The sequence below is a fragment of the Schistocerca piceifrons genome, chromosome 1, assembly GCF_021461385.2.
Source record: "Schistocerca piceifrons isolate TAMUIC-IGC-003096 chromosome 1, iqSchPice1.1, whole genome shotgun sequence".
Taxonomy (NCBI): Eukaryota; Metazoa; Arthropoda; class Insecta; order Orthoptera; family Acrididae; genus Schistocerca; species Schistocerca piceifrons.
In genome coordinates this window covers 1,020,557,681-1,020,572,200 of record NC_060138.1, presented here as the reverse complement: position 1 = coordinate 1,020,572,200, position 14,520 = coordinate 1,020,557,681, and the positions used below count along the sequence as shown (strand labels likewise).

The 14,520-nt window shown below is 38.5% G+C and overlaps 1 protein-coding gene across 3 annotated transcripts in view; it reads right to left on the bottom strand.

Moving 5' to 3' along the window:
* Positions 1-738: 738 nt before the first annotated feature.
* LOC124715604 (3-hydroxyisobutyryl-CoA hydrolase, mitochondrial) overlaps positions 739-14,520 on the bottom strand; it is a 38,895-nt gene continuing 25,113 nt past the window's right edge. For all 3 annotated transcript variants that reach the window (XM_047243128.1, XM_047243111.1, XM_047243119.1), the window contains 3 exons: positions 5,817-6,831; positions 2,045-2,198; positions 739-905 (listed from right to left, as the gene is read on the bottom strand). In XM_047243128.1, coding sequence (XP_047099084.1) covers positions 2,068-2,198; positions 5,817-6,831 — 1,146 coding nt within the window. In that variant the 3' untranslated portion in view covers positions 739-905; positions 2,045-2,067. The remainder of the gene's footprint in view (positions 906-2,044; positions 2,199-5,816; positions 6,832-14,520) is intronic.

Genomic DNA, 14,520 nt, shown 5'->3' with positions numbered 1-14,520 from the left:
TTGATTGGGCCCCACGTTCTTCCACCTATGCTCAATGGAGCACATTATCATGATTTCGTACGGGATACTCTACCTGTGCTGCTAGAACATGTGCCTTTACAAGTACGACACAACATGTGGTTCATGTACGATGGAGCTCCTGTACATTTCAGTCGAAGTGTTCGTACACTTCTCAACAACAGATTCGGTGACCGATGGATTGGTAGAGGCGGACCAATTCCATGGCCTCCACGCTCTCCTGACCTCAACCCTCTTGACTTTCATTTATGGGGGCATTTGAAAGCTCTTGTCTATGCAACCCCGGTACCAAATGTAGAGACTCTTCGTGCTCGTATTGTGGACAGCTGTGATACAATACGCCATTCTCCAGGGCTGCATCAGCGCATCAGGGATTCCATGCCACCAAGGGTGGATGCATGTATCCTCACTAATGGAGGACATTTTGAACATTTCCTGTAACAAAGTGTTTGAAGTCACACTGGTACATTCTGTTGCTGTGTGTTTCCATTCCATGATTATTGTGATTTGAAGAGAAGTAATAAAATGAGCTCTAACATGGAAAGTAAGTGTTTCCGGACACATGTCCACATAACATATTTTCTTTCTTTGTGTGTGAGGAATGTTTCCTGAAAGTTTGGCCGTTTTTTGTAACACCCTGTATAAAGAAATACACAGACGTGGACCAATTTGTGCAAAACCGCTGGAGAGTAAGGCAATAAAAAGTCTACAACTCGCCTATAAAAAAGTAAAAATATATATTTATTTTGACATACATAAAATGCTTACAATAAGCCAACACAAATTTCTTCAGAGGCACTCACAGCATTGTGGCAAGTTACCATTTATTTTCTGTTCCCATTTTTGCCCCCAGTAACTTGCAGTTATTTGTATTCAGATAAGCACACCTGCAAATAGAAAAATTCATAAATACACTGAATGAATACAGAGTGCTTTTCCTCCACTAGAACACACTTTTGTACTCTATGAATTTTTAATGATATTTTCTTATCAACGAAACAACAGCTGAGTACAGTTTAAAGTAAGGCACAAATTTCCATGCTGTGCAACAAATACAAATGAAATTTTACAGGATTTTCATGTGTTATTTGTATCTGGAACATTTCTACATAAGGTGCCCACTGCAGTTTACAAGCACATTTGCATCCCAACAACTTTCATATATCTCTTTCATTACTTTACTCTTTCAATGAAACTACTCACCTAGCTTCTCACTGCAAATGCAACACCATCAGAATGCAAGTCTACTGCCTGAAGTAAATTTTACAGGTTCATTGTTCCAATAATGGAAAAAAATACTGTTAGATGAGTGGTGGTCTGTCTTTTCTTGTTTCATAACTATTGTATGAATGTTTCCTTAATGTTTACAGTCTAAAAATAACATAAAAATGTGACCTGGGTGAGTGAGATTACATTGAATTCAGTTTGGATAAAATACAAGGGAAGAGCTGGCTACAGAAATAATGAAACAATACATATCAGTGTCAAGTCTTTACATACAGCTGTATTATTTATTAACATATTACTGTTATCCTTAAGTTTGGGGAGATTTGCAACAGTACTGTTAAATGTTTATCAATATTTTCAAGCACCTATAGATTAAAGGAGACCACTTATTCAAACATTATTTTGCAAATAATTAATAAAAAAAATCTCTGTAAATTACAATTTGTTGATACGTGTCTCATAGTGTCAGACTTTTTCTACTATAGACGCCTCAGCAAACAATATATTGCATACTATCAATCTGAAATAAAATTGCTATGAAAATCTTCATCTTTCATCTCTGACAGCACCAAGACAGAACATTATAAAAGTGACTATTATATTTCTGCTCACTGCTAACTATTTTCATGGGACCCGTTTACATCTATTTCTGCTACACACCTTAAAATTGCCCCTCTTGCTTATTTTAAATTGACACCGCACAGCAAATTTAACTGAATCTATAATGTTGACTGCCTAAATATAGTTTTGGGGTGGCACACACGTAAGTATGTATACTTTAACACAAATTAAAACTTACCAGTGAAACAATTGTTGTACATCTTACAGTTTCAATTCTTCACCTGAGGATAATGGAGCAAACTGTGCATCTACAAATTCATCTGTAACTTCTGACAAAGTGCTTGGTTTCCAGTTAGGTTTTCGTCCCTTGTCTATCAATAATGCTTTTACTCCTGTGTAAAATAACAAATTTTCCATAAGAGATATATAGTGATATTCAGAACCTCAAGCCTAGCAAAGCACGCCAATACAAAAGCTCTAACTTAAAACGATGTATCAAGAGATTTGCCTGACATCCAAGAATAGAAAGCAAGCACTTGCTGCCAATAATTGTCATAAATAAAAAACAATAAATAAACAAAAACATTCAAATACAAATGGGTAAAACATAACTTCATTTTTCAATTACAGTAATGCACAATGCATCAGAGGGGGAAAAAGAGCAACAATTTTCTGGCAAGACAATACGTCTGCTCAAACAGTTGTCACCATGCACCAGTCTGTGGCTAAAATCTGGCGCAACTCCCTTGGTTTTGCACCTTATTCACTTGAATAATTCTGCATAATTTCTTCTTGTTTCTGCACATGAAGTGCACAGAAGGGATCCGATATGATGATGTTAGGGATGAGCTGCCAGCTATCATTGTCAATAAGTGCAAAAATTATTTCCTACCCTGAGTTCACCAATTGGACAACTGTATTATGTATAATGGAGGGAATTTTTAAAGTGATGAGAATGCTTTGTAAAAAAACATAGTTTGAAAAATAAAACTGCAACCCTATTATCTCATTCAAATACTTGCACAGTTACACGTGTCACCCTTTTACAGGAAGTGCTGGTTATTCTGTAGCATGATTGGCTTTCACACATCATCGTGGGTAGCTTGAACTTCAACAAAAATTATTTCTGTGCTGTCAAGTACAGTCGGTGACCTTTTTTTTTTCGTTCAGGTGTACACAACTTGGTCAGAAACACACAATATACTTAAAATAAAATTTTAGTGGTCTCCACTGAAGCTTCCTGTCAATCCACGGCTTTAATATTAACCTTCTTCTCGAGCCACCAGAATGTGAGACAAGATTAGAAGTACTTTTCATTCTTATTTGCACACAAATATTTACAAAGTAATGTATATTCCACAAATACCAAATGAAATTGCCTCTGTGGCTGAGGAATTGGTAAAAAAGGTGGGGCCTTGAGCCTTTTTTATTTAAAGGTATCTAAAACTTTTCACCAAATATTAAACATTCAATATATTTAGGTGCCTATCATAATTCTTAGGCTACCATAAACATGCATCATCAAACAAAAAAAAAAAAACATTTTACAGCACTTATTTATAAGAAATGGGCAAAATTCGTACAGAAGTCAGATTGTGTGCAATATTCACATTTTATGGTATTATTAATACCATACATGCATCAATCAGTTCGGCTAAGAAATTCATCAATACAGCAAGAGGAGTTGACCACCAATAACTCCTTTAGACTTTTCTCAAACTGAACTTTATTATTAGTTAAACTTTTCATGTTTGCTGGCATGTTGTTGAAAATATGTATAGCTGAATAGTGGACACCTTTCTGAACCAAAGTAGGTGACTTTAAATCTTTGTGAAAGTTTGTACCTCGCAAGGTCTTCTCTAATTTTAAGGGGAGTAAGAAATTTTTGTCCATGCACAACCTCTTACAGTGAGAGACTTGTTCTCTCATAAAACTCTGAATTTTATGCAGTTGTCATATATGGCAGAAATTTGAAGCTTACCCATTATGTGCTGGCTGTTCACATAGTGATCTTTCCTACCATTGTATGCATTCTTTTTGCATATGTACTAGCAGCTGGTTGCACATAACTATCTCAGAGCTTCTTATGTTGATAAAGTGACACAGTTGCACAATTTTTCCAACACAAAATTGGACCCTGGGAGGTACAGAGGAAACTGGTGTTGAAACTGGACCTGAGAGGTCAAGAGGAATCTGGTGTTGAAGACTTAAAATAGCTAGTTGTCACCAATGGTTGTGCTTCAGTTTCAGCATGTTGATTTCTAATAATTGTCACATATGGATGATAGAATGTATGAGGTATAGCAGCAAGCTGCAATAATTATGTATGGGCTAACACAGCCTACACACTTAGACTACCATCTGGAATGATAGACCAGCTTCTGGGAACTGGCACCGCAGAGGTGAGGACTGATACAGCAAAGAGGGGATGAGTGGCTTACCAAAGAGGTGGAGGAGCATGTTACATCTAAATCTAGAATGGTTTTCGGAGGAACAACTGCAGTTAGCCTCCATTTGGGCTCAAATCTATCTAGAGATACCTCACAAGGAACCTCCCCATCGCAGCCCCCTCAGATTTAGTTACAAGTTGGCACAGTGGATAGGCCTTGAAAAACTGAACACAGATCAATCGAGAAAACAGGAAGAAGTTGTATGGAACTATGAAAAAAATAAGCAAAATATATAAACTGAGTAGTCCATGCGCAACATAAGCAACATCAAGGATACTGTAAACTCAGGAGCGCCGTGGTCCCGTGGTTAGCATGATCAGCTGCAAAACGCAGGATCCTTGGTTCAAGCCTCCCTCGAGTGAAATGTTTTAATTTTTTATTTTCAGACAATTATCAAAGTTCAGGCACTCAAACATAATCAACTTCGCTCTCCAAAATTCCACGACATGTTCAGATATGCTTGGACACATGCAGGACTTGACGGTCTACACATGAAAAAATTTGAAAACATTAAAAACAGATGTTTTGACAGAACACAGGGAAAACTGTGCGACTGTGAAACTGTTGCATTCATTTGTTGCAGTTTATGTGCCAAACTCTTATGTTTTCATCACTTTTTTGGGAGTGATTATCACATCCATAAGAAAACCTAAATCGGGCAAGGTAGAAGAATCTTTTTACCCATTCGTCAAGTGTACAAGTTACATAGGTCGACAACATATTCCTGTCAGGTGACGCACATGCCGTCACCAGTGTCGTATAGAATATATCAGACGTGTTGTTCTGTGGAGGAATCGGTTGACCTATGACCTTGCGAGCAAATGTTTTCGGTGCCCATTGGAGAGGCACGTCCTTTCGTCTACTAATCGCACGGTTTTGCGTTGCGGTCGCAAAACACAGACACTAAACTTATTACAGTGAACAGAGACGTCAATGAACGAATGGACGGATCATAACTTTGCGAAAATAAAGAAAGTAAAATTTTCACTCGAGGGAAGACTTGAACCAAGGACCTCTCATTCCGGCGCTGCTCACGCTAACCACGGGACCATGGCACTCCTGAACTCACAATGTCCTAAATGTTGCCTATCATGCACATAGACTTCTCAGTTCGTATATTTTGCTTATTTTTTCGTAGTTCCACACAACTTCTTCCTGTTTTCTCAATTGATCTGTGTCCAGTTTTTCAAGGCCTATCCACTGTGCCAACTTATAACAAAATCTTAGGGGGGTGCGATGGGGAGGTTCCCTTGTCAGAAGGGTGTGGAGTGCTATGGAAGATGGGATGAAGCTGCAGAGGATTTAATACCACAATGGAGAAGAATCAAAAGTGTAAATGGAAAATAGTGCATGTTTTACAATGTGGGATTCAACTGGGTAAGGTGTACCCTTGTTAAGGCAACTGATTAATACATCCATTAGGTTGCTGTATTGTGTGCGGAAATTAATAAGGACAAAAGATGTATTATTATGAATCAAGCATTATAATAATGATATCCTACACATTTGCCATTTAATTCATATAATGTAACTGCTTTGATCACATAGCATGGTACTAACCTTCATAGAAGTCGTGACCCTCACATGCATGAACAGCAAGTCTGTACTCCATTTTCAGACAGTCCAATAAACTTTTGCCTTCTCCTTCTTCTAGTTGTTTTTTTGTAACTTTTAATGAAGTTGGAGACATATTATTTAAGGTCTCTATTGTTTTCAGAGACCACTCTGAACCTTCAGCTCTTAACCTTTCTAATATCTCCTCCACTGTTGGTGCTGAGAAGCAGGAATCTATTATTGACATGTATGGTGTAAGACTAAATTCAGATGTCTTTGACGTGCTGGATTTTGAAAACTTATTTAATACCTCCTCTACTGCATTCTGAGTGCCTGGACACTTTAAAAGTGAATCCAGCAAGTCAACAAGTTTACCGGAATCACAGAAATGAGTTGCAATGCCTGCCTTCAAAACATCTGGTCCTTTCAGTCTATATCCTGTCAATGCAAGATACAAACCCAACTTACCACCTAATCGAGGAAGAAAGTAACTGCCACCCACATCGGGAAATAATCCAATTGCGGTCTCTGGCATTGCAAAAAGAGTTCTCTCTGTAGCTACACGAAAGTGACCATGGACTGAAAGTCCCACGCCTCCACCCATGGTTATGCCATCTATAAATGCTACATAGGGTATATGATATGTGCCAATAAGAGAATTAAGCGTATATTCTTCACGAAAGAAGTCCCTTCCCAGGTTTGTACCTTTTATACCAGCTTCAGTTACAGCTCTTACGTCACCTCCAGCACAAAATGCCTTTTCGCCTGTTCCTTTCATTATCACTAAGCTCTTCTCTTTCTCCCAATTTTTCATAGTTGGAAATATTTTTCGTATCATAGATAAATTAAGAGCATTTAATGCTTTAGGTCGATTAAGTGTTATGACTCCTTTATCATTCACAGATTCAATAATTACATCATTTTCACTTGTAGAACTCATCTGTCTTCTCAGACACAATGCTATTTTACGAATAGCATTGTGTTTCCTGCTGAGACGTAAGGGAAAAGTGCAGGTACAGATCTGAAAAGCAAAGAAACAAGCAATTACTGGTGGAATAATCAATAATATGCAATGCAAAAAGAACAGTCCAAATTCATGTAACACAGACAACAGTGATTTGAGGTCACTCCAATATCTTCCATGGACATCAAGAAAATCATTCACTCTTTTGAAACCAAGTATTCAAGGGTTGATTACATTTCACAAAATATTTCAAAAAGTATGTTTTCCTGATATAGGTCTATTTAGTCACATGTAATGCATCGCTTTCCCAGAATTATTTTTTTTTTTCTCAAAACAGGCTTATGTATGCTTTTGTTCTATATCCTTTTTGACACAGGTAGCAACGCTTCTCTTCATTATTTACACCCTTCTCAAAAATTTCAAAAGAGTACTGTTCTTAGCAATAATTCAACACATCTGCAAATATGATTTTCTGAGTCATCTACAATTTGGATTCCAAAAGACCATTCTACCAAACATGCTATCTACCACTTCACAGACCAAAAATTAAAAAGCTGTCCTCAATCTAACAGTTAGCTTGAACGTTAAGTGCTTTAATAGGCATGATCCTATTGTAGATGATTCCTCAGGCTTTGTAGTGACTTATCCACCCACTTACAGGGAACCTACAGTTCAATATCAACTATGAACTACAACACAACTTGGCATCCTTCATATAAATAAATCATTTCCAGGGGGGAAGAAGCAGAGGAGATCGAGGACTGACTGAGGACAACTTGAGATCTTTGGAATTTTAATTTGACACTGACCCCACTGAACCACTGAGTGACACTGGAACAGGTAGACAACAAAATTTTGGCTACTACAAATGATCTGCTTAAGGCATCTGACTAAGCAAATTGCAGGATCCTTTTTGAGAAACTTAAAAAGTTATGGCTTTCAAAGTATAATGATAATGAGTATTTGGTTCATACGATATTTAAAAGCTGACAGGACGCGAAGGGTCACGTTAGATGGTTTTCATAATGTATCATCAGGGGTGGGGGTGGGGAGGGGGGGGGGGGGAGGAACACCTAGTGTTCCAATAGATTTGTGGGAGACACCTGCTATGGACAGCAAATGAAATATTGATTATTATTTGGTCCAATGGCTTTGTTTTTGTTACATGAATGTGTTGTCTGTTCCTTTTGGCATGTCCAAAAGAACATACCACGCAGAATCTGCAGCTGTTATACATATTATGTAAGTTGGAGGTGGAGGAAAGGAAAGGAACTACTGATGTCAGATGCAACAGGCCTTTATGCGGCATCAGTGGCAATGAGCGAAAATGTGTGCCAGACCAGGATTCGAACCCAGGATCTTCTTCTTACTAGGCAGTTGACCACTACACCACCCAGACACAGAATAGTAAACAGGTGATCCTGGGTTCAAATCCCGGTCCAGCAAACATTTTCACTTGTCACCACTGATTCCGCATAAAGTCAGATGCAACTGACATCAATAGTTCCTTCCCTTTCCTTTCTCATCCATCCACCACCCATTTACATAATGAGTTTCTTGTACTCATTTACATTTTGTTTTAATGTTTTTGACAGAGCAGTTTATTAGTTGTCAAGTTATAGCTTTCACTTGTGAATAAGAGTAATAAAACAGTTACTATTCATCATTCAATACCATTTTGATCTATAGGCTTAATTATGAGTTACACCTTGAGATTCTAAATCGAACCCACTCTCAGTATACACAAATAACGTCCCATCTAATTCTGATAGCTGAAACAGTTATGTTTGTTGATAACACAAGCATCACAATCAAGCCTAGTAAAGAAGCACCAAAATAAAATGATAAATGAAATTTTCATCAAAAGCCTTCATTTGTTTTCAGCAAATGGTGTGTCACTCAGTAGAAACACAATGCATTCAATTCTGCACAAGGCAGGATATAACAAACAACAGGGCTAAAAATATAAATATAAAAAATAAAATCTAAAACTATTTGTCCAAAAATTCTTTGATGTGTATATTGACAAATTTGAACTGGCTGTTACAAATTCTAATGCTGAAGTTCAACCAAATTCACCATATGTGCAATTACCGACTATGACAATGACTGCATCAGGAGGTGAGCTTACTCTGTGTACTTTATTTCATCAATGTAATGTGTGATAATATTCTGGGGCAAGCCCACACTCAAAAGCAGTACCCCAACAAAAACAGCTAAAAACAAGGAGATTTTAGAATATGGAGACTGTTTGGTTCTACCATCCATCAAGATTGCACACCTCAACCTCTGCATTTGCCTACTACCAATGTTCAAAGGCTAATAAATTTGAAGACTACAAAATCACAAGTAACACGGAAACAATACTGTAAGACAGAAAATCATTACCATTGGATTCACAAGAATGTACTACTTGACAAGAAGTTAAACATTTCACTCAACCAATACTGGTAATATATGCAGTACTTAGAGTCATATGCGTGCACGTGCGTGTGTCTCCTGATACAGTTGGAACTTATGAGAGAACGAAACAGCATTCTATTCAGTGAGTTTCCATTGTTCCTCTGCCCAATATGTTCCAACATTGTGGCACATTGTTGATAATGTATAACACCAATGACCTAAATGCACAGAACCACATTCACAAAGAATTCAGCAGTCTGGGTTGCTATTCTGTGAATTGTTGCTGTCTACAAGACACACTGCCATTATGTCGCATCCTGCAGCGGACACTGGTGAGGTGTAAGTGATGTCTGAAAACATCATACCAATACTTTCGAGTCACCCAACAAAAGTTCCAATGATATAGAGATCACTTAAATACTATACCATACCTGCATGGTGATGGTAAGTGTAAGATATAGAAGGGGTTGCACCTAGTGCCCTGGGTGTCCACGAAGCAGTGGCAGGAGCGACTGAGTGGAGACTTGCAGAGAGCAATGGAATGAACTGGACACCTACACTGTTAGAGGAGTTTAGCTGGGGGCAACAGCAGAAAACATCAACAGCACAGAAGAGTACCAATGATGTAGTTGATTTTGTTCCTGGTGTCTGCAAGATTCTTATGAATGAAGTGCCTGTACCTTTGTGCTGTGTGCCCTGTATTGAAGATACCCAAATGAAGTACTACTGTTTAACAGACAATTCCCTGCTTTTTTCTGCAATTACAATGAGTTAGATGAACGCACTATCCGGCCATGCTTAATGTTAAATGATTATGTATCTTAGTTCACTTATTTCATTTTATAGTGATTGTGGCTCAGATTTCCTGCTGAAGTTAGTGGCGTGACAACTTGCTTCCACTGTTTTTTTTTTTTTTTTTTTGCCTTTGAGCAAATTTTATTGTCATTATTGTGACATATTAATACCAGGTATATTTAGAGAAGGAAAGTGTGAGTGTGTTGTGTGTGTGTGTGTGTGTGTGTGTGTGTGGTGTAACTATAGAGAATTTGTGTCTTTCTGCCTCTGTGCTCTTGCAGATATGGCTGTTAGTGATGTTCCTTAGATGTAGTGACTTTGGGATAATGACTTGGCCTATGGTATCACTGGTCATGTTCAAGGCTATACAAGAACTTCCAGCTGCTTCAATAAACCTTCCTCTGTAACCATATTAAATAGGGAGCCGTGAAACATACATGATAGCTTTCGTCTGGTTTACTGATGGGTTAAAATCAGACAAAAGTGCTGGACTAAAGGCACATGAGATGCAGCCTCAATTATGTAGTGCAATCTCCCTAGGGGAGCTGGCTACAGTATTCCAGGTAGAGATATTCACTATCACAGTATGTGAAGAGCAGAATCTACATAGAAATTACAAGGATCATAGCATCTACTTTCATTCAGATAGCCAAGCAGCTCTGAAATCTCCATCAGCCTGTGTAATTAAATAAAGATCGTTGTAGAATGCCATGAAATCCTTGTGATGATGGGGAAAGCAATTACGTAAACCTGCTGCAGATGCCTGGGCACTCAGAAATTACAGGTAACATACAAGCTGATAGGTGGGCCAGCACAGGGGCAATAACTCCATTTGTTGAACCAGAACCTGTCTTAACTATCACTAGGATGATGGTAGAATCTAAGCTACATAACTGGATCAGCAGGCAGCATGCAAAATATTTCACAAAAACTCAGAAAAAACAAAAATATAGCAAGCTAATGATGCTGAAATCACGTTTTAAGAGAAGTTCTGAAATCCTGGTCTTGAACAGGAGGCAGATTAAACTCATGGGAGGTCTAATGACTGGCCAAGGGAACTTAAGGAAACATCTGCACCTGATAGGTAGAGAAAAGTAGCACCTAACTGTGAATTATATGGTATGGGGGATGAAATTGCTCCACATTTAATCTTCTGATGTGAAGCACTGGAGACCAAAAGACACCACATTTTTATGTCATTAATTCCTGAAGAAATTGTGGCTAACACAGATATAGGAAAGGGACTTGCATTACTCTTTAAGGGTACTAGTTGGCTCTTCTCCACTGACAGAGAAAGATTTAGTACAACAAACGCAATTTCTGTGTGGGTAACAGGTGTCTAGGATCACTATTGTTTTGTCTCCATGGGTAAATCAATCAACCAACCAATCAATCAATTCATGGGCAGGCTCCTAGAATTACGGCACCTGAGTTGATCCAGTAAGCTTAGCCAGAATCAATTCGGTTAAACTCTGTGGAACAACAGTGCCGCTGTTCAATTAGCCATGAGCGAGATTAATTCATTCTGGAAAGGAAAGTACCTTCGTGGTCCCAACTGAGGAGGTTGCAGGTCGGATAGCACATTATGTGAATGTTTGTGTGCTTTGAAGTTACTATGTAAGGAGGGGGATCAAAGATATGTAGCCCAGTGTCTCAAGGCAACAGCTGCACAGGTAGAGTTAATGCTAAATGGCATACTATCATTTCAGTACAGGACAATAGGGCCTTGGTAAACAAGGAGCAGGATGGTGAAGGTAGCCACGATTTGGAAGTAGGGGATCTTTCTGTTGATACTAATTAGTGGGGTGAAGTTTTCAATGTTACCATGTCCTCTTCAGGAAGAATGAAGGAAGGGGAAACATTTTTGGTTGATGCTATTTCAGTTATGATGATTTTTTTTCCCACTTAGTGAGCATAAAGAAGTGTTCAGGCTTTGGGTTATTGAAATCCTGCAGATACAGTACCCAAATAAAGGCGAGGTTAGTCCAGGGAATGGCTAGGACCACTGTATCATAGGAAACAGTTGGAAGTTCCCTAGACAGATCTCCAAAGAGGAATTTCCAGAAGTGCAACGTGCGTGACAGTTGATTGCTATGGATTATGGTTGTGAATATGTGATGGGGACACTTTGGTGAGTACATGAACAGAGTAAAATACACAGCAAGTGCCTTGTATTTCGTATATGGAACAGGACATAAAATTAGACAGTGGAGAGGGGAATTATACACTGAATAGGTTGCCATTAATTATTGCCCAACCTCCCAAGAGCTTATTGTACTTGGAAGCCTTGGTTTAAAAAATTAATGGAATTAGGTACATCAGTCATTGTTGGCAGGCAGGGAGTAGGGACTACTGTGGGTAGAGTAGGTGAAAGGTCCTGCCTACAGTACATGAGACATGTCAGTTATTTGGCGTGTGAAGACCAGGGACATTTTAGACAGTGTTGTCCGCAAGGGAGACAAGACAATAGAGAATCAAGGATGAAACTAAGATGAGGGGTGTCAATTACAGCTCTAGGTATGGGTAAAGGGATGCAGGCTCAACAGCAAAATTGGACCCCATTCATATATGGTGAAATTAATAACAAGCCACTTTGTGCTCTTTTGGATACTGGTAGTTTTGTTCCCATCTTGCGATATGGTTGTTCTTATTCACCAATCTGACTGTGGCTAACCGAAGTTGGACCCAGCATCAGTCTCATGTCCTAGTTAATTCCACTTCAGTGCACACATTAGGTTGGGTGAAGATGAAACTGCGTATTCGAAAATTTACCTGTGTTGTTATATTAAAAACAGCTCAGCTCAAGGGTTGTCTACCGAGTTCATCTTTGGTTCAGACGTTATCCACAATACCAGGTTAATCTCAAATGAGGGAGGACTACTTTACATTTAAATTTTGTAAAGATCACACCTTTTTATTTTGCATACCAATGAAGTATCCACCAGTTTCTACCTAGGTAACATCAGTTTCTACCTAGGTAAAGGAAGGTATTGATAGTACTGTAAGGTTGGATCATATGCTATTGTATTAGAAGAAATAGCTGTGTGTATTTATTGAATTTACAGATGGGCTGACTGATAAAACTGGGGTTATTGAGTCTCATTTTTTATAATGATTGAGCTTATGTATACAATTCCATTGAGAAAATGACCTCATTATTTATCCCCTGCGATTATGAAAGAATGGAAGTGTGTCATAGAGGAAATATTAGAATAGGGCATGACCCACCCCTCAAACTCACCCTGTTCAGAACCTATTTTCAATGTGCCAAATGATCCTGGCACATCAAGGCTGAGCTAAATAAGCAGGTGGTCCTTAGGTCTATTCCACTGCAGTTATGCACATCTGTTTTTGTTGGTATGTGGGTGTACAAGTTGTTTCTGCCTTGACTCTCAACCAAGCTTACTATCAGATTGTGCTTGATGGGGGATCCAAATATATTACAACATTTACTACTAATTGTGATCTCTTCAAATGTAATCCATTACACTTTAGTCTCACAATCAAAGCCTCTGTTATGTCCCAATTGCTGGAGTTTATGTCTTTGGATATCAAATTTAGATGTTGAGATATGCTTCCTAGACAATAGAGCAATTTCATCTGCAATTGGGGGGGAACACACACATCACCTGATGGAAGAGTTTACTCAATTAAGGGAGAGCAGGTTTATTGATAAAACTTGCTTAGTTTGAGTTTGCATTTACATAGATGATGATTTTGTGTCATATGGTACCCTAGACAGAGTTAGGGTGACTTAAGTCAGACTGAGGCAATAAAGGGTAAGCCCACTGCTGATGAATCCAAAGAAAATAGTAATATTATCTCTCTCTCTCTCTCTCTCTCTCTCTCTCTCTCTCTCTCTCTTTCGAAAATTTATTCCAAATTTTAATCTGAAAGCCATGCTCCTGAATGAATTGGAAAAAAGGGCACAAGTTTAAATGGAAGGTGCCTCAGAAAGATGCTTCTGAAGTGCTTAACAAAGCTTTGGTGTACACCCTATTCAGTGACCAGACTAATGTTTCACTGACTGATTTTACAGCTCTCCTACTGAAGATGATCAAGAAGATGGGCGAACTGTATTCTATGTCTCCTCTGGGTTGTCATCTCTTAAGGGAAAATATTGTGTATGAGTTGCAGACACACAAAACTCCTAATCTGGCCTTGAGTTGGGTTTGAGCTTACCCATGCATGTGCTGGTAGGATAGCAAGCTAGACTACCCATATTTCAAAATTTCAGTTGCAAGTCAATCATGTTGTGTCACTGACAATCTAATTACAGATAGTCTAAAGTAAGACTGAACCAGATGATTTTAAGGTAGATGTAGCCATATGGGAGGGGGAGCAGCTCCTGAATTCTAATATTATTAATCCAATTTTAGGGGCATTTTGGTTTTGTTTGAATGAACCAACAGATATCAGAGAATGATGAAACTATGAGACAGATAACAGACAAGTTATCCAGAGGAGAAGAGGCTACACCATATTTGTTGAATGATGGAATTTTGTATTGCATGGCCAGGAATGATCTCTGCCAGAAGTTCCTGCCTA